This window comes from Carcharodon carcharias, chromosome 6 (genome assembly GCF_017639515.1).
Source record: "Carcharodon carcharias isolate sCarCar2 chromosome 6, sCarCar2.pri, whole genome shotgun sequence".
Taxonomy (NCBI): domain Eukaryota; kingdom Metazoa; phylum Chordata; class Chondrichthyes; order Lamniformes; family Lamnidae; genus Carcharodon; species Carcharodon carcharias.
The window spans coordinates 51,380,000-51,399,713 of record NC_054472.1 but is presented as its reverse complement, the minus strand read 5'-3'; the positions used below and the strand labels follow the sequence as shown (position 1 = coordinate 51,399,713).

The 19,714-nt window shown below is 40.7% G+C and overlaps 1 protein-coding gene across 2 annotated transcripts in view; it reads left to right on the top strand.

The window, feature by feature from the left end:
• fbxl2 (F-box and leucine-rich repeat protein 2) overlaps positions 1-19,714 on the top strand; it is a 221,297-nt gene that overhangs the window by 87,207 nt on the left and 114,376 nt on the right. For both annotated transcript variants that reach the window (XM_041190237.1, XM_041190238.1), the window contains 3 exons: positions 6,223-6,317; positions 18,717-18,785; positions 18,868-18,963. In XM_041190237.1, the coding sequence (XP_041046171.1) occupies positions 6,223-6,317; positions 18,717-18,785; positions 18,868-18,963 (260 nt within the window). The remainder of the gene's footprint in view (positions 1-6,222; positions 6,318-18,716; positions 18,786-18,867; positions 18,964-19,714) is intronic.

The window sequence follows — 19,714 nt, the reverse complement described above, 5'->3', positions numbered from 1 at the left end:
CCCCTCCCCCATGCATCAAAACCCATTTCTCCCAGACCAATCTTTGAGCCACGTATTTAACTCTACAGTCTTATTTGCCCTGTTCCAATTTGCTTGTGGTTCAGGTAATAATCCAGAGATGATTACCTTTGAGATCTGCTTTTTAATTTAGCCCCTAGTTGCTTATAATCCCTAAGGAGAACCTTTTTTCTAGTCCTACCTATGTCATTGGTGCCATGAGACTCATGGAGCCCAGAGTCAAAGTTGAGCACTCCCAGGGCAACTCCCTACTGACTGTATACCACTGTACTGCCACACATGGGGTATGTGGAACATTCCTTGTTCCAGTCCTTCTCCGGCCCCCTCCCACAACTGTTTCTCTGGTACATTGATGATTACTTCAATGCTGCTTCATGCTCTCGTCGGGACCTGGAAAAATTTATTAATTTTCCTTCCAATCTCCACCCCTCCATCATTTTCACATGGTCCATCTCTGATACTTCCCTTCCCTTCCTTGACTTCTCTGTCTCAATTACTGGTGATAGACTGTCCACCAATATCCATTACAAGTCTACTGACTCCCACAGCTACCTCAACTACAGCTCCTCACACCCTGTAAGGACTCCATCCCATTCTCTCAGTTCCTTCGCCTCCGTCGCATCTGTTCTGATGATGCCACCTTCAAAAACAGTTCCTCTGACATGTCCTCCTTCTTCCTTAACCGAGTTTTTCCACCCACGGTCGTTGACAGGGCCCTCAACCGTGTCTGGCCCATCTCCCGCGCATCCGCCCTCACGCCTTCTCCCTCCCAGAAACATGAAAGGGTCCCCCTTGTCCTCACTTATCACCCCAGCAGCCTCCGCATTCAAAGGATCATCCTCCACCATTTCCGTCAACTCCAGCATGATGCCACCACCAAACACATCTTCCCTTCACCCCCCCACCCCCCGGCGGAATTCCGTAGGCATTGTTCCCTCCATGACACCCTGGTCCACTCCTCCATCACCCCCTACTCCTCAATCCCCACCTATGGCACCTCTCCATACCCATACAAAAGATGCAACACCTGCCCCTTCACTTCCTCTCTCCTCACCGTCCAAGGGCCCAAACACTCCTTTCAAGTGAAACAGCATTTCACTTGCATTTCCCCTAACTTAGTCTACTGCATTCGTTGCTCCCAATGCGGTCTCCTCTACATTGGAGAGACCAAATGCAAACTGGGTGACCACTTTGCAGAACACCTGCGGTCTGTCCGCAAGATTGACCCAAACCTCCCTGTCGCTTGCCATTTTAACACTCCACCCTGCTCTCTTGCCCACATGTCTGTCCTTGGCTTGCTGCATTGTTCCAGTGAAGCCCAACGCAAACTGGAGGAACAGCACCTCATTTTCCGAATAGGCACTTTACAGCCTTCTAGACTGAATATTGAATTAAACAATTTTAGATCTTGAACTCCCTCCTCCATCCCCACCCCCTTTCCATTTCTTCCCCCTTCCTTTTGTTTTTTCCAATAATTTATATAGATTTTTCTTTTCCCACCTATTTCCATTATTTTTAAATCTATATCTTTTATGCCCTGTTAGTCTTTCCACCCCACCCCCACTAGAGCTGTACCTTGAGTGTCCTGCCATCCATTCTTAATTAGTACATTCGTTTAGATAATATCACCACCTTCAACACCTTTTTGTTCTTCTGTCTGTGACATCTTTTGATTATCTGCTCCTATCACTGCTTGCTTGTCCCTACAACTCCCCCCCACCTTAAACCAGCTTATATTTCACCCCTCTCCTAATATTCACTCAGTTCTGTTGATGGGTCATGAGGACTCGAAATGTCGACTCTTTTCTTCTCCGCTAATGCTGCCAGACCTGCTGAGTTTTTCCAGGTAATTCTGTTTTTGTTTTGTAAGTATCTCCAACCTATTGGACAATTTCAAGGGCTGAGGCTCCTCCACCTCTATCTTCTTGATCCCCTTACCTGCCTCACATGCAGTCTCACCCTCCTGTCCCTGACCACTGACCAAATCAGAAGACCATAACCTAAGGGGTATGACCACCCTCCTGGAATAAAGTGTCCAGGTAAATTTCCCCCTCCCTGATGCATCGCAGTGTCTGCAGCTTGGCCTCCAGCTCAATGACTCTGAGCCAAAGCTCCTCAAGCTGCTGACATTTACTGTGGATGTGTTTGCCTTGGGCCGCATTGGTGCCTAGGAACTCTCCAATCCTGCAGTTGCAACACATCAACTGCCCTGCTGTTTTTATTATGTCAACTGATTCATTATTATTTTTTAATTGATTTATAATTAATAAACCCTACTACTCCCAATGAGTTTTATAACTATACATACAAGTGCAGAAAGGTTGTATCTGGCGCATCCACAGCTAAGTGCATTCATCTGGAGATGTTTCCTCTGCAGTCTGAAGACCCTGACAGTTCTGGCCCTTAGTTTTTGGACTATTGGATAAGTACCTCCATCTTGTGAGACCCTCATGCTCTCCATCTGCCTGATCACCGCTTACCTTTCCTGGTGATTTTGTCAACCAGCTCTCCCTTAAGCTCCTCCAATGTCTGTATACTCCCGGCAGCTCCTAATTGGGTTGTGTAGAGGTGTGTTACTGATTGGCTGCCTCCCATAAAAGTAAGCTAGGCACACATAACTGAAATGCATGGACTCGGCCCGGAAATAGTTCCGAATTCGGCTTTCAGGTGCTTGTGGAAAAATTCAATACGTTGCCTCTCCTCATTCTTGCTACCAAAAAGTATGACTTTCCACTTACCTGTGGTGAATTTCATATGCCGTAAGTTTGTCCATTCCACCAGCCTGTCTATGTCCACTTGAAGTTTAGCACTATCTTCTTTACTGTTTGCTAACGTTTCCAAGTTTCGTATCATCTTCAGGTTTCTCAGTTGTGCTTGTACCCTCAAGTCCAAGTCATATAATATAGATAAAAATAACATTGGTCCTAGTACAGAACCTTGAAAGGTGTCTGTCTCTCCCTCTCTCTCTCTTCCTGGGTGTGTGTTCCCAAAAAAAAGCCATGTACCACAATTGTGTTTGATCCCTTAGCCAATTTTGTCTCCATGCTGCTGTTTTGTCTCCATGTCCCCTTTCCCCATTTTTCCGCACTTTTTCTAATAAACCTAATATGTGGTTCCTTATCAAATACCTTGGGAAGACTATACACACATCAACAGCACTGCCATCAACCATTGTCATGAAGCTATTAATGTATATAATATTATTGGAAAATATTTTTCTTTTAAAATAGAGGTTTAGTTAGTGGGTGTGTCTTAATTGGATTAAAGCTAGCTAGTCTGGGTGCTTTGATGGGTACTGGTTTTGATATGTAAGAGACTGTGCATTTGCATTTTTTTGAATAGAGCATTCAATACGTAGGGTGAAAACTGACACCTATCCAGAAGCTACCAAGCAATATGTCTATGTTACTAATAAAATTGGTACTATGAAAGGAGTTTCATTGTTAAAAGGTGAAGTTCAAAGAGGCTGGTGAGACATTGAAAATTTGAATTCGATCAGTAGTGGCAGGTATAACTTCAGTAGTTTTCGGGTGTGCAGAGCAGAGGCAATGTAAGATCAAAAGGCAGCTGCAAGCCTCCAACTGGCTCCACAGGAACCAAGTGAAAAGAACCTTATTTTGGATTCATGAGGTGAAAATGCTTTGCCTGGTGTTTGGTTAAGTCTATGGTTGCTGTTGCCTTAATGGAGGTTAGTTTGGGAATTTGTTAAAAGTTACGATAGTAGTAACTTGTAGCTATGTCTATATATGTTTTTAACTTGTGTGAATTATTAAAATGTTTCCTTTAGTTTAATGTAAAACCTCGAGAACTGATGGTCTGATTCCTGAATTTAGATCGCATCTCAAACATAACCCACAACTTTAAGTGTTATGGCAATTGTTTAAAGTTTCCTCTGGGATTTTTAAATAACTCCGCTTTGCCAACTGCATCGGTCATAACAACCACCCTGTATTACTTCAGGAAAAGCTCTACAAGTTAATCAAAAATGATTTGCCCTTAACAAATTTGTGGTGGTTCTCCTTTATAAGCCCGTGAATGTCCAAGTGGCTGTTAACTTTCTCCCAGATTACTGTTTCTAAAGGCTTCCCTACCACCATTAAACTGACTGGCATGTAATTGTCAGGTTTATCCTTCTCCCTCTTTTTTTTTGAGTAAGAGTGAAACATTTGCAATCTTCCTTCTGTTGACACCATCCTGAATCTAAGAAGGAATTAATGACTGTGCCACACCTCTGCGATTTCCACCATTCCCTCAACAACATAAGATGTGTCCCATCGGATCAGGGTGACTTACCTACTTTAGGTACTGCCAAATACACCTGTTTATCTATTTTTCTCACACGGTAACTAGACAGCCTCCTTGTTGATCATGCCTTTGGCAAGTCATCTTGGTAAACACGGATGCAAAGTACCTAGTGGAAGTCTTTAAAATTATGAAGCGGTTATATAGGATAGACCTAGAGATAATATTTCCATTTATGAGGGAACTCCAAAAGTAGGGGTTATATTACTAATAAACACAACAAGGCATTCAAGCGCGAGTGCAACTTGAGTATTTGAACCGAAGAATGTAGATGCGTTTAAGAGGAAAGATAGAACAAACTTGCATTTATATAGTACCTTTCACAACCTCAATGTGCCAAAGCACTTGACAGCCAGTTAAGTGCTTTTGAATTGTTACTGTTGTAATGCAGGAAGCATACAGCTCATGTGCGCACAGCAAGGTCCCACATGCAACAGCATAATGATGACAAGATCTTTAGTTTTAGCAGATATTGTTTGAGGGATAACTAGTTTTATTTGGCAAAGTTCTGCTGTTCTTGGAAATAATGCTGTGGGATTTTAAACAGGGAGGGAGGCAGATGGAACCTCTGATTGGAAACTAGTTAATTGCATGAGGGGGAAAGGAACAGAAGGGTATGCCAATGATGTTAAATGAAGTAGGTGGCAGGACAGTCATGAAGAGCATAAACATGGCACAGATCAGTTGGGCTAAATGGCTTGTTTCTGTGCTGTAAATTTTATTCAATCTTAAATCTGCTTATCATGTAATTGATTAGTGACTATGTTCCCAAATTTTGAGGATCTTAACACGAATAAAGGTTCGTTGTAGTCTTTCCTGTGAGCTCCGTAACTTCATTTCGATGTGGAGCTCTGCAAGAATAGTTTGAAAGAATTTGGATTAATTTGGTCCACTCTCTTGGAACTTACAAATGTGTATTTATTTGATAGCAGATCCCTCTTCGTGTCATGCTATAGGTTTCCTTTCCTGAGGTGGTCTACAACCATGTTAAGTTTGGCAAAGCCTATATCTTGCTAGACAAAAGACATGAGTTGGTCAATTGGGTGAATTCTTATGTGCGTAACCCAGTCTGTAAACGTAGCTGGTGTTACTGACGGCTCATTGGATCAAGTTTGGCCATTAAAAATTTCTGCACTTCAGTGCCACTGCAGAAGCCTACATCACATCAACAAAGACTATATCCGAATTAACATGGTAATATGGTGACGGCTAAATTAATATAGCATTTGGTTTCCTGGGCATGAGGGAATTTGATTTCTAGATTTACAAATAAAATTTGATACCCTTTTGATTTACAGGCAAAACAATGGATATTTCCTTAATTGAGCAGGTTCATTTTACCAATCAAGGAAAAACCACTTTGTGAAAAAAAAACTATTCTGTGCTTGCCAGCTTTGTTGTGTTGTTGAATTTAACAGAACAGTTTTGCACAAAACTTTTTTGGATTTTCAACACAACCTGTAGGGGGCAGATTAATCCATCTATATTTAGAAAAAATACTTTACTTGCAAGTGTGATTTGATAAAACTTTCAAAGTTAGTTACTATGAGCCAGCTTTGTATATTTTAGAAGCAATAAATAAACATGGCACAGATCAGTTGGGCCAGGTCCCTCTACCTTATGATTACTTCAAGAGCAAAATACTGTTGATCCTGGAAATTTGAAATGAAACAGAAAATACAGGAAATATTCAGCAGGTCTGGAAAAGGATCATCAACCTGAATTGTTAACACTGCCAGACCTGACTGTTTTCAGCGTGACTTCTTCATTCTGGTTGAATCATTGCTTACTGAAATACTGTGCAATTTTATATATTTTTTTTGAAACCCATTCAGTTTTTTGAGGAAGGGCTGTGTTTTTGTTTGACATCAGCAGTACTCACCTTTCTACCTCTGACTATAGGGTCGTGTAGTGGAAAACATTTCTAAACGATGTGGAGGATTCCTACGTCAACTTAGCCTGCGGGGGTGTCTTAGCATTGGTGATGCTTCTCTTAAGTAAGTTGTCTTTTAAAATTGGTGATTAGTATCCACATATACCAAAAATGACACATGATTTTACTTGGGGGGGAAAAATAGACAGCAGTTTTGAAAGTGGTTATTGATAGAACTTCCTGACAGATTTTGCCTCCTACTAAAATTTTTTTAATAGGAGCCAACTGCATGTAAAACAAATTCTATTCCATAATACATTTGAAGTAATCATGATTATGAAGTAGTAGTGTTGCTGAGTAATTGCTGATTTTGAGTGCCTCTCCTCTCTCCTGGCTCTCTGCTTAGCAGGGACTGGAGCAAGAGGAGTAAAATTTGCATCACAAAAAGAACGTTGAAATATTGTAGCCTTTTGCCTGTTAAAATTTTTTTTAAAAACCTGATTTGCAATGTCTCCCTCTTTTTCGAATGCCACAGAGTGATGTGTGGGAATAGCAATTCAAAACAGAAAATGGGGTGTGCAGATGTCAATTCCTGAATTTGTTGACCTGCGACACTCTTTCAATGAACAATTAATATACCTCTGCCTCTCTTCCGCATTAAGTTATGCATCACACTTTTGGAAACAATATTAAATGAGGAGTTGTGGAAACCGTTATTTTTTGATGTACATTGTACTCTAAATGTATAAGTTCATCCAATGGAGAAATTTAAAAGAATTGTAGAGACTTCCATCGGGAATGAAGTTTGTTTTCCCTCCAGGCCCCATTTCCTATTGCGCTCCTCACATTACAAGTGCATTCTCACTGATGGAGAAACATCATGGGGAAATATCTTTCCAGTCTATGGACTTATTTTTCCTGAAGCAAATTGTTCTTGTACAACCTCAATGTCCCACAAGTAGAAATTGCAGACTAGTGCAACACATTTTTTGTAATATTCATATTTTAAGTGGATCTGGCTACCATCTGGAGGTTTTAGTACAGCAAATTTACTAATTAACTGGGGTCTTGTTATATTTTCTTAGCCAGATTATAAGAATTTCTCTTTAAAGGAAGTGAGTGCTCCCCACTGGGGCCCTGAGCAATCCTGATTTGTTAATTACTAATCTTCATTCCTCTTTGATTCTTAAATTCTTTTAATTTTGCATTTAACAATTAACCTCTTTTCCACATAATGTTAGTTAATTAAATGTAGCAAGGCACGAATTCCAGACTGTATAATAATACAAACCTGCGACAATTAGTAGGTTTCAGTTATTGCTGTGTGCTCGCTCTCCTCTCCTTGGCTTGCACTGGATGCTCTGCTCTCCCTCTATTACACTAGATGCTCTATTCCCTCCCTCAGTGGATACAATGTTCTCTTTCTATTACACTGTCTTCTTTGTGTCTGTTATGACTTTGGATTATCTTGTATCTGTGTTTCCTTGCAACCCCCAGGGTCCGTCCTCCTTTTTGCTATCTTGCGCTCCATCAACCCATATGATGGCCTCTGTCCATTGCTTTACACCATATGACTTTAGCTTGAGGTGCAAAGCAGCATTGATATAAGTTTAATACTGTGTTAAAGCCAATCCTTGGTTTGAGGATTTTTGTTTATATATTGGGCAACAGAGATCATTTTTTGTAGACAGAGAAAACTAGAGACCAGCCAGTGCTGCAAAGTTAGTCAGCCTGATGGAAGTAAGAGGGGAAGCCACAAGCAAATCTGGTAAATGATGATGGTAGGTATAATGCCACAAGCTGCCCAATAAGAAACTGAGCAAAAGACTTCTGCTTCACCCCACCTTCCAAATATACAACTTAATGAAGGAGGAAAACACCAACAGCAGGGAGAATGATATCCTTTAAGACATTGATCTGTGCAGTAGTTAATCCTTCAATGTGTGGGACTGTTAAACTGTTTATTGATTCACTTCTCTATTCATCTAGCTCTCTTGGCATTGCTAAATAATTACTGTTGATTTCTTAATTGTTGTTGTAATATCGACCTGCCCATGAAATTGTTCTTTGAAAACAGTTATTGCACTTGGAATCCTTGAAAAGCCATTCTTCATGCATATCTTATCCTTCTAAATGGGTCAGCTTCATTCAGAGTCTAATGAACTTGTATCTCAGTGAAATGATCTTAAATTATGACATTGACAAGTGAAGTCCCTTGGGAAACTTTGCTATATTTTAAGTCTAATAGGGACTCTTCATTTCCACCTTCAGGATTTTGGATGCCTGTAACTTGAAGAATTAATCCTATTTTTGGATTGTTGTCCTTCTGAAGTATTTCTATTTAAAGTTATACCCCCCTGATAACCTATCCCCTTAGACATCCCAGGAATGTGACTAGGCATCTCATAGGAGTTAACTTGAGATGAGGATTACTTGTCCACCCGATATACTACCTGTTTTAGGCCGTAAGTGGGTTTAGGCCACTGACAAAGCAGTTGGCAAAAAAAATCATTCTTCCTTCTGCGCCTTGTTTGTCAGCATCACAGAGGCCAGGAGGACCAGAATTTAAGCCCCAAAAATTATCCTCAGAGTTTCATCATGTCTTGTATTAGAACCCTAAAGTAATCCAGATAAGCCAAATTGTGCTTTGCTATGATTATTTTGAGGAGAAAGACAACCTCTTGAAGTAGTCTAGCCCTTTGCCCAAATTGACTGGTTATTAAACTGGTTCAGTGCAAAGTTGTCAAAACTGTTCAAGAGGCTGATTGCTCACGTTCCTATCAAGACAAATGAATGGTCAGCCCACAGTGCCACCACAATCTTTAAGAGATAGATATATGGAAAATTAGCAATCATGATTTATATTGAATTGAGAGAAGTCCTTGCATTAACCAAACTGGACTACATTTATCGAAAGGTAGCTTTGACATCCAATGGCAGACTGGGTGGTCCTCTAGACATCCTCGATTATCTACGTCATATCAACAATTTCCAGTTTCCTGTACCTAACTACCACGTCGTCTTCAAGGATGTCCAATCCCTCTACACCTCCATTCCCCACCAGGATGGTCAGAGGGCTCTCTGCTTCTTCCTTCAACAGAGGCCCAAACAATCTCCATCCACTGCCACTCTCCTCCATCTGGCTGAACTTAGTTCTCTCACTGAACAATTTTTCTTTAAACATGTCTCACCTCCTCCTCCTCCTCCTACTCCTCCTCCTCCTCTCTTTACCCCCCCCATCCCCCCCACTGCCGCCGCCACAAACAGCATTCTGTAGGGACCGTTCCTTCTAGGACACCCTGGTCCACTTTTCATCACCCCAACATCTCATACCCTTCCCACGCAATCACAGCAGGTGCTTTACCTGCTCCCTCTTCACTGCCCAAGGGCCCAAACACTCCTTTCAAGTGAAGCAGTGCTTCACTTGCACCTCCTTCAATTTGGTCTACTGCATTCACTGCTCCCAATACAATCTCCTCTACATTAGGGAGACCAAACACAGACTGGGAACACCTTTGGTCTGTCTGCAAGCATGACCCAGATCTTCCTGTCGCTTGCCATTTCAACACACCATCCTGCTCTCATGTCTGTCCTTGACCTGTGGCAATGTCCCAGTGATGCCCAGCGCAACCTGGAGGAATAGCACCTCATCTTCTGATTATGCACTTTACAACCTTCCAGACTTAACATTGAGTTCAAAACTTCAGACCATGAGCGCCTCTATCCTCACCCTTTATTAAACATTTATTTTTATTTTTATCTACTTATTTTTATTCATTGTTTTATCCCCCATTTTAATCCCCTTTTCTATCCTTTTTTTCTCCAACCACTGCCCCCTCCCTCTACCCCACCCTCAAAAGGGCCATCTGTCACTTGCTGTCACTTCTTGTTCTTTAACAAAGTCCTGACTTTTGTTCTGCTATTAACACATTCTGCTTTCTTACCTTTGTGCTACTATCAGCACCTTCTTTAGCCCTTACTGCTACCATTAACAGTCCCTTTGTCTTTTTGACCATGATATTTTTGTCACTCTCTCCTTAGCCCTCACCTATTGCTGGCCTTCTATCCAGCTTCACTTGCCCCACCCCCCTTAAACAGTATAAATTTTGTCACATTGCTACTACTTACCTCTGAAGAAGAGCCATATGGACTTGAAATGTTAACTTTGTTTCTCTCTCCACAGATGCTGTCAGACTTGCTGAGTTTTTCCAGCATTTTCTGTTTTTATTTCAGGAAAGCACCCTGTTCCTCTTTGAATAGTGTCATGGTTCTTTTATGCCCACTTGAGCAGGGCCTTGGTTTAATGGTCTATACAATAACATTGTAGTACTGCAGTGAAGTGTTGACCTACATTGTGTTCAATTCTTGAATGAGACTTAAGGCAGAGCCTTCTGACTTTGATTTTGTTGCCGATACTTTGTAATTCCTTTCTTCCTCTCCAAAAAAAGCCTCTTATATGTCCATTTGCAGTATTCCTGAGGCTTTAGTGATTGCATGTCTGTCATAATTGACTTATGAGAGCCGAAAAAATTTGGCTATCGAGATGTGTTTGCTGACTGCCTATAATTTAAACATGTAACTTGCAAATTCTTTTGTCTATTTATCCCAGAGCTCACTGTTTGAATAATTTCTATCCGGCTTTTTTCCTGCATGTAGTGCTGTGACTATCCTGGTTAAAGTCATGAATGATGTCCTCTGTTTGCAATTGTGGTGCTTATACATATTTATTGTCCTCCTTCACGTCTTTATGGTGCTTGACCATCATCCTCCTTTGTCACTACTTGTTTAACTTTAGAACCTGATTTTGCATTGTTCTACTTCTGCCTGCCTGAATGCAGACAGTGAAGATATTCCCCAGTGTCTCAGTCACTGAGTTCCTCCAAGATCTAATTGTGGTCGCCACCCCTGACTCAAGTTGACCCCTTCAGTGAGATCATCTGAAAGTAAGAGGTTAGCTTCCCTAAATAATGACAATGTTCAGCTCTACCTTCCCATCTCTCTTGACCACTAAATGCTTTAATATTGTTAGACAGACAGTCCAGCGTCCAAGAATGGATGAGCCAAACATTGCAAATATAGAAACCATCATTTTATATCCCAGCTATAAATTCTTCTTGTAGTCTTTTGGTACTACAGAACTTGAGTATTGCTGAAAAAAGACATGTCAAAGCTTCTTGTCTTGCACTTTGGACACTTTGCAAAAATGCCAGTAAAAAGGGGAAACAATTTATACTGTGTGTGAAGAGGGCAGATTGATTGGCAAGTGGACTTTGGTAGAGGTGTTGCCATGGAGAATGCACCACTGATTGTGACTGGCAGTTAACTGCCAAGCATTGTTTGAAATTTAAACCAGGCAGCTTGACCCTGATTGGACCCTGGAATGAGTCAGCGAATGGCTGTCACTTATTTTGTTTAGTTGAAACAATTGCAGTGTATGTACATGTTCTTTCTGTCTGCAAAGAACAGGGCTCTGTGTATTAATATATGTAGCTTCCAATACAGGCTAATGTGGTACACTGCAAGCCCAATCGACTATCTTAGATTGGTTGCCACTGTAATTCTTAGCACATTGACGATTATTTAGCAAACGTGTCTAATTGTGGAATCACAACTAATGTTGGGCATTGTGTTTTGAGTTTTGCAAGCACAGGCTGGTTGGGTACAGTCTGTACCTTGCCCATTGCGAACAGTGGCTGGGGCATGCCATTTGATACGATCCGCCAGCGTTTGGGACATAAGGCCTACATACCTAGCATCACACTGGCACTGAAATTCATATACCACATTACTCATTTGTGTGATAGGCAGAATGTCTTTTTGGCTAGACTGTTACTGGCGAATACCACTCCTGTTGCAACTGCATAGTAGCAGCGTGAAACAGCTCGCTTCACCTGTTGCTCAAATTTTTGAGAGATTACCCTGGAAGGGCAAGGTGAGATAGGCTGGGCACTTTTCAAGGTCAAAAGTAATGGCCTTAGGCCCGTTCATGAGTTTGCATAATATAACATGTGAAATGATCTAATCAGGGTACCTATTATCATGCAGGGTGCCTTTGATGCACCCTATTTTAGCATCAAATCTGCACAATGAACAAATGGCTCTTACCCTATTTGCAAGGTTGCCGATAAGAGCAATCCTTTAGTGTGTGGAACTGTAAGAATCCCAACAAGTATATTGACTAATGAAGGTAGACAGTGGTAGAGAACTCCCAGCAGAGTTCTCAACTAGTACGTCAAGGAAGGGGAGTTCATTTGAAATGTAAATTTGAGCACAGCACAAGCCCATTAAGACATAAGGAAATTATTACATGCAGCTGCAGATTTAAATATAGTGAACGTATCATCCTCATGTTGGAAATATGCGAGGGGTAGGAGGTTAGGTGTCATTCCATCGAAGACCCATTTCTCCTGGAACCCAACAAAGATGTTTGCGAGAGCTGGGCCTGGAGGGGATCTCATGGCAACACTAACTATTTGGGCATATATCGTGTCATTAAAACTGAGCTCAACTGCGCAGGTTGCCGGGTTCAAACAATGCTTGACAGTTAATAGTCAATCGCCATGACTGGTGCATTCTGCATGGCAACGCCTCTACCAATCAGAGCCCACTTGCCATCCAATCAGAGCCTTCACATACAATATAAATTGTTGTTTTCCCCTTATTGGTATTCTTGTGAAGTGTCCTGATGTGTACAAGATGAAAAGCTTCAACGTCTCTTTTTTAAGTAATAATTCATCTTGTGACAAATTCCATCTCTCCATGCACACCTGTCCCTCCTTTCCACACGCCTTGACTCCTCTCTGTGTACACCCAGCCTCCCCTCCGAGTGCCCCGACCCTGTGTGAGTGCGCTGCTTTGGGTGCATTTGAGAGTTTAAAGTAGAGTTTGGTGAGTGAGGGAGTTTTGTGAAGAGGGAAGGAGGTGCTCCTTTTTCTACATTTTTTCAACCTTCTGTAGCTGGTTCTTGCTTTGCTACAGGGGAAGTTGTTGATTGGTGAGTAACTGCTAAGATTTTTAATGTTCAGGTATGGCAGGGCAACTCGGCTGAGTGGAATGGACATACTGCCGTATGTGGGAAGCCATGGATGCACCATGTGTCCTAGATGAACACACCTGCAGGAAGTGTAACTAACTGCAGAAGCTTGAGTCCCAGGCTTCAGAACTCGAACGGCAGCTGGAGTCATTGTGCTGAATCCATGAGACTCAACTTCATGGATAGCATGTTTAGGGAGGTGGTCACACCGCAGGTTAACAGCATGCAGGCAAGGAGAGAGTAGGTGGTGGCCAGGCTGTCTAAGAGATCCAGGCAGGTAGTGCAGGAGGTCCCTGAGTCTGTTTCTTTGCTAATCGGTTTTCCATTTTAGATACTGATGAAGGCAATGGTTCCTCAAGGGAGTGCAGCCAGAGCCAAGTCTGTGGCTCCATAGATGGCTCAACTGCACAAGAGGGGAGGAAGAAGAGTGCAATAGTGATAGGGGTTTCGTAGTCAGGATCAGAGAGGCATTTCTGTGGCAGTAAACATGACTCCAGGATGATGTGTTCCTCACTGGTGCCAGGGTCAAGAATGTCACCAGAGCAGTTGCAGGAAATCCTGCTGGGGTAAGGTGAATAACCAGATTTTGGGGTCCATGTTGGTACCGATGGCATATGTAGGAAGAGGGATGAGGTCCTGAAAGCCAATTTTTAGGGAGTTGGGAAGGAAATTAAAAAGCAGAAACTCGAGAGCAATAATCTCAGGATTACTCCCAGTGCCACATGCTAGTGAGCATTGGAATAGGAACATAAAAACATAAATAGAAATCGGAGTAGATCCTTAGGCTCCTTGAGCCTGCTGCGCCATTCAACAAGATCATGGCTGATCATCTTGTGTTTTGATTTCCACATTCCTATCTAACCCTGTTAACTTTCGATTCCCTTGCCTAACAATTTATTTACCTCTGCCTTAAAAAGTATTCAATGATCCTGCCTCCACCACCTTTTGAGGCAGAGAGTTCCAAAGTCGCACAGCCCTTTATAGTGAAAAAGATTTCTCCTCATCTCTGTCCTAAAAGGGCGGCCCCTAATTTTAAAACCGATCAAGAGATTTGAACATGTAGCTGGAGAATTGGTATAGGAGGTAGGGCATCAGATTTCTGAGGCATTGGGAACGGTTCTTGGGCAGTTGGGACTGTACAAGCTGAACGGGTTGCACCGTAACAGGATCAGGACTAATATCCTCAAGGAGATTGCCTCGTGCTGTTGGGGAAGGTTTAACATTGAGTTCAACAACTTCAGATCATGAACTCTCTCCTCTGCCCTCATCCCCTTTTTCTAATAATTATTATATTTTTAAAATATTTTTTTCTTTTCCCACCTATTTCTATTATTTTTAAAATTTATTTCCATCCATTTGTTTTATCTCCACCTTTTATAGCCTATTTTGATCCCTTCCATCCCACCCCACCCCCACTCGGGCCATCTGCCACTTGCTCATCCTCCTTAACGTCACCATTAGCACATCCTTTAGCTAATATCACCATTGTCAACACACCTTTGACCTTTTTGTTTATGACATCTTTGGCAATCTCTCTTTGGCCTCCACCTATCACTGGCCCTCTATCCAGCTTCATCCAGTCCAACCCCTCCCCCCCACCCTTAAACAGATTATATTTCACCACATTTCTATTTCTTTAGTTCTGATGAAGAGTCATACGTACTTGAAACTTTAACTCTGTCTTCCTCTGCATAGATGTTGTCAGACCTGCTAAGTTTTTCCAGCAGTTTTTGTTTTTGTTTTAAACTAGCTTGTCAGGGGAATGGGAACCTGAGGGGTAGCTCAAATTGGAAGGAAGTAAAGTTGGTAATGGAAGTAGCTAAGTGGCAAGTGAAATTAGAAGGCAGGCAAAACTAAGGTGAGCATCAACTAAATCTTACGGAATAATGACAAAAAGACTAAGTTAAGGGCACTCTACCTGAATGCATACAGCATTCACAACAAGATAGATGATTTAAAGGCACAAATAAAAGGTCAATGGGTGTGATCTAATTGCAATTATGGAAACATGGCTGCAGGGTGACCAAGGCTGGGAACTGAATATACAAGGATATTCGGCATTTAGGAAGGACAGGCACTAGGAAAAGAAGGTAGTGTTGCGCTGATATTAAGGATGGGATCAGTACATTATTAAAGGAGGATCTCAGATCGGAAGAACAAAATGTGGAATCTGTTTGGGTGGAGCTAAGAAAGAGCAAAGGGCAGCCCACATTAATAGGAGTTGTTTAGAAGCCATCAAACAGTAGTGGTAGTGTGGGGTATGGTATTAATCAGGAGATTGGAGAAGCATGTAGCATGGGTAATACGCTAATACAGATTTCAATCTGCATATAGACGAGGTAAACCTCATGAACACTAATGCTGTGGAGGATGAGGTTCTGAAGTATGTTCAAGATGGTTTTCTAGAGCAGTATGCTGAGGAACTGGCTAGATGACAAGCTACTTCAGATCAAGTATTATTTAATGAGAGGGCTATTAATCATGTTTTTTTTAAAAGTCTTTTATGGGATGAGTGAACATAATATGATAGAATGTTCTATTCTGTTTAAAAGTGAGGTAGTTCAACTTGAAGCCAGGGTGTTAAATTTGAACAAAGGAAATTATGAAGGTATGAGGGGAAAATTGGCTGAGGTGGATTGGGAAGATGCATTGAAAGGTATAACAGTACATAGACAATGGCCAATCTTTAAAGAATTATTACTTAGTTTACAGTAATTATACATTACTTTAAGGCACAAAAACCCAAAAAGAAAAGTCAGTCAACAAAGGAAGTTAAGGATTGTAAAAGGTTAAAAGAAAAGGCTTATAAAGTTGCCAGAAATAGTAGTAAACCTGAGGATTGGGAGGATTTTAAAATATAGCAAAGGAGGACCAAGAAATTGATAAAGGGAGAATAGAATGTAGTGTAAGCTAGCAAAAAATATTAAAATGAACTGTAAAAGCTTCTATAGGTACGTAAAAAGAAATGTTTGACTAAGACAAATGTAGGTCCATTGCAGGCAGTGTTGGTAGAATTTATAATGGGGAATAGAGAAATGGCCGAGAAGCTAAATGATTACTTTGTCATCACTGAGAAGGTTACAAGAAATCTCACAGAATTGGAGACCCAAGGAACTAGGAAGAATGAGGAATTGAATGAAATTAGTATTGGTAAGAAGATTGTATTGGATAAATTAATGGGACTTAAGGTTGATAAGTCATTGGAACCTAATGATCTACATCCCAGGGTGTTGAAAGAGGTAGCTATGAAGATAGTGGATGCATGGGTGATCATCTTCCGGAATTCTATGGATTCTGGAATGGTTCCTGCAGATTGGAAAGCAATAAATGTCACCCCGCTTTTTAAGAAGGAAGGGAGAGAGAAAGCAGGGAACTACAGACCTGTTAGAATTACATCAGTAGCAGGGAAAATCTAGAATCTATTCTAATGTATGTGATGAATGCACATTTGGATAATAAAGATCTGATTGGGCATAGTCAACATGGTTTTATGAATGGGAAATAATGTTTAATGAAACTGTTAGGAGTTTTTTGAGGATGTTACAAACAGAATTGATACAGGGGAGTCAGTGGATGTGGTGGACTTGAATTTTCAGAAAGTTTGTGATAAAGACCTCAAGAGCTAGGTTAGCAAAATTAAAGCACATGTGATAGATAATATACTGGCATGGATTAAGGATTGGTTAACAGGCAGAAAACAGAGTACGAATAAATGGGTCATTCTCGCATTGGCAGAATGTGACTAGTGGGATTAGTGCTCTGGCCTCAATATATATCAATGATTTGATTGTGGGGACCAAGTGTAATATTTCCAAGTTTGTGGATGACACAAAGCTAGGTGGGAATGTTTATTGTTCCCCTCTCTGCACAGGTACCCCTGTCCCTTCTCTCAATGTGAAATCTCAGTTAAACTTTTGGAGATTGTGTATGTTACCTAAATTAAGTGGTTGCAAAGATGAATCCATTCAGGGTAGAGACCCTGCTGGTGTTGAGCAGTGCACATACACACAGTGTTTATGCTGGTTATTTCTATTTAACATTTTCCCCTCATAACTTCAATGATTATTAATTAGAACTGGATGGTGCCACAGTTGTTGCTAAGTTCTGTACTGGGTGTTAATATGGTGGATGTAGATGGAGTCTCTAGCTCTAAAGCCAAATGCCCTGAGGGCCGGGGGGAATGCTAGGGCTCAGCTGATGAGTGCATCCTGGGCTTATGGGAAGAGTATAGAGAGAGAGTGCAAAGGTGCTCATGAGACTTGTGGAAAAAACATGTGTCTACCTTTAGCTGCAATTATTAGGAATGGAACTTGAGAAACAGATCATCTAAGTCTTGATGCTGAGTCAGCCTATGTGCCCACCTCAAAACTGTATGTAGTTTCATCCGGCCCTATTCCCTCCCACCTTAAGCCTTGTTCATACCCCCAGATTCTCTTGCGCAGAGTGCAGTGTTTTCTGAGCGTACCTGTATCACAATCAGGGCTATAGCTCTGGATCCTGTGCAGCGGCATTGACAAGATTGTTCAGCCGGAAACACAATTGCAACCAGTCCAAGGTCTAGCCCCAGTGAAATCTTGTTCCAGACCGCATTTTGTATCCAGTTTCTTTCTCTTGCATGTTCTACCATGTCTGTCTCCTGCATTATTATTTGTGTGCTAATCAACTAAAAAAAAGTGCAATGTTGCTCATCAGCTCTCCCTTTGTCACTGTCCTTTTTATCTCAATCTCCATCTGAGAACTCTTTATTGTTCCAAGTGCTTTGGGTTAGTTTAAGTCTCCAATCCCTACAATTTGTCACCATATATATTAGAACAATTATTTGAGAACAATCCTGGTGTCTACTGATGCTGAAACTTCCACATTAACATTGACTATGTTCTGTGCTTCTCGACTTGTGTTCTTTATGGTTACATGCTGCTACAGCCTTATCACTAAGTCAGCCACATCTGTCCAGTCAACAATACAAGTAGACTGTAATTTGGCTTTCTCTGATTAATATTTGGATTGATTGAGAACTTTTATTATTTTTGCGATAATTTTGTTTTACACTTAAATGCAACATACATCATTTAGAACTGAGATGAGGAGAAACTTCGACACTCGAAGGGTTGTGAATCTTTGGAATTCTGCACCCCAGAAGGTTGTGGATACGCTATCATTGAATATATTTAAGGCTAAGATGGTTAGATTTTTGGTCTTGGGGAATCTAGGGATATGGGGAGCAGGTGGGAAAGTGGAGTTGAAACCCAAGATCGGCCATGATCATTTTGAATGACAGAGCAGGTTCAATATGCTGTATGGTCTTCTCCTATTTCTTACATTGTGTAATATATTCATATATTGATGTATCCATATACTGAAAATTATTTATTATTACTTACCTAAATTGTGCTGTTAAAAGAATTTCAGTAAAACTACTTTACCAGAGTACTTATGACTTTCAGAATACTTTATAGTTATTTTTGATCTGCAACTTGTTTTTATCCTTAGGACTTTTGCACAGAACTGTAAGAATATTGAAGACTTAAACCTCAATGGTTGCACAAAAATTAATGATAGGTAAGTCAAATGTGTTTACATTGGGTTGATTTGTTTTGTTAGCAAGGTCAACAACTGTTTGTATTTCTTTTTCTTTTGGCAGCACCTGCATCAGCCTTAGTAAATTCTGCACTAAACTGAAAAACTTGGATCTCACATCGTGTGTATCTATTACAAACAATTCATTGAAGGCATTGAGGTAATTAATATTTGGCTTTCTTCTTGGATTATTGTTCTTGCATCTTTTAACCACAAGATGCAGTACTTTGTTTCATTAATTTTCTTCACGTTTTAAGTGTTAGCCTTAAGGACTGCCAGCAGGTCCAGGAAAATAATTGTCTTCCTGGTCTAGCTTATTATGTAGCTTTCCAGCTCTTGATTAGAACAATCAATGTTATTGTTGGAATATGGCTATCAAAATATCAGAAGTAGCTATATTATTATAATATTCAACCAACTAGAGCGTTACACTTGATTCAAATCATTGTCCTTTGTTTCATTCTGTACTTTTTATTATTCTTTTAATTTTATTCCCTCAACTCAATCAAATTGTTCTGAAGAGATTTCAATTTTTTTAAAACAAGGCTTTTAAGTTTAGTCTCCCATCTGGCTCTCGCCATCCATTTTAGAGATGGAAACAATGTTTTATTTCTGGAAAAAGAATTCATTGACAAAAGCCAAGATTAGCAGGATCATGGATTTTATTATATCAGGTAGGGACCAGCTGTCCAGAAATTAGTTTGAGTTTTCATTGTAGGCCCATAGAGAAAGAACAAGCCTGGATGAATAAACCTGTTCAATGATTATGGTGTGTGAAGGATTAATTATAAAAATTGCCGGAATATTTCCAATTGCAAAATCATCAGTTATTGTTTTTGGTACATCGTTTATGACAAAAGACTAGGCTGAAAAAGTTTCTTTATTTAAAACTCCAGAAACCCTATATCATA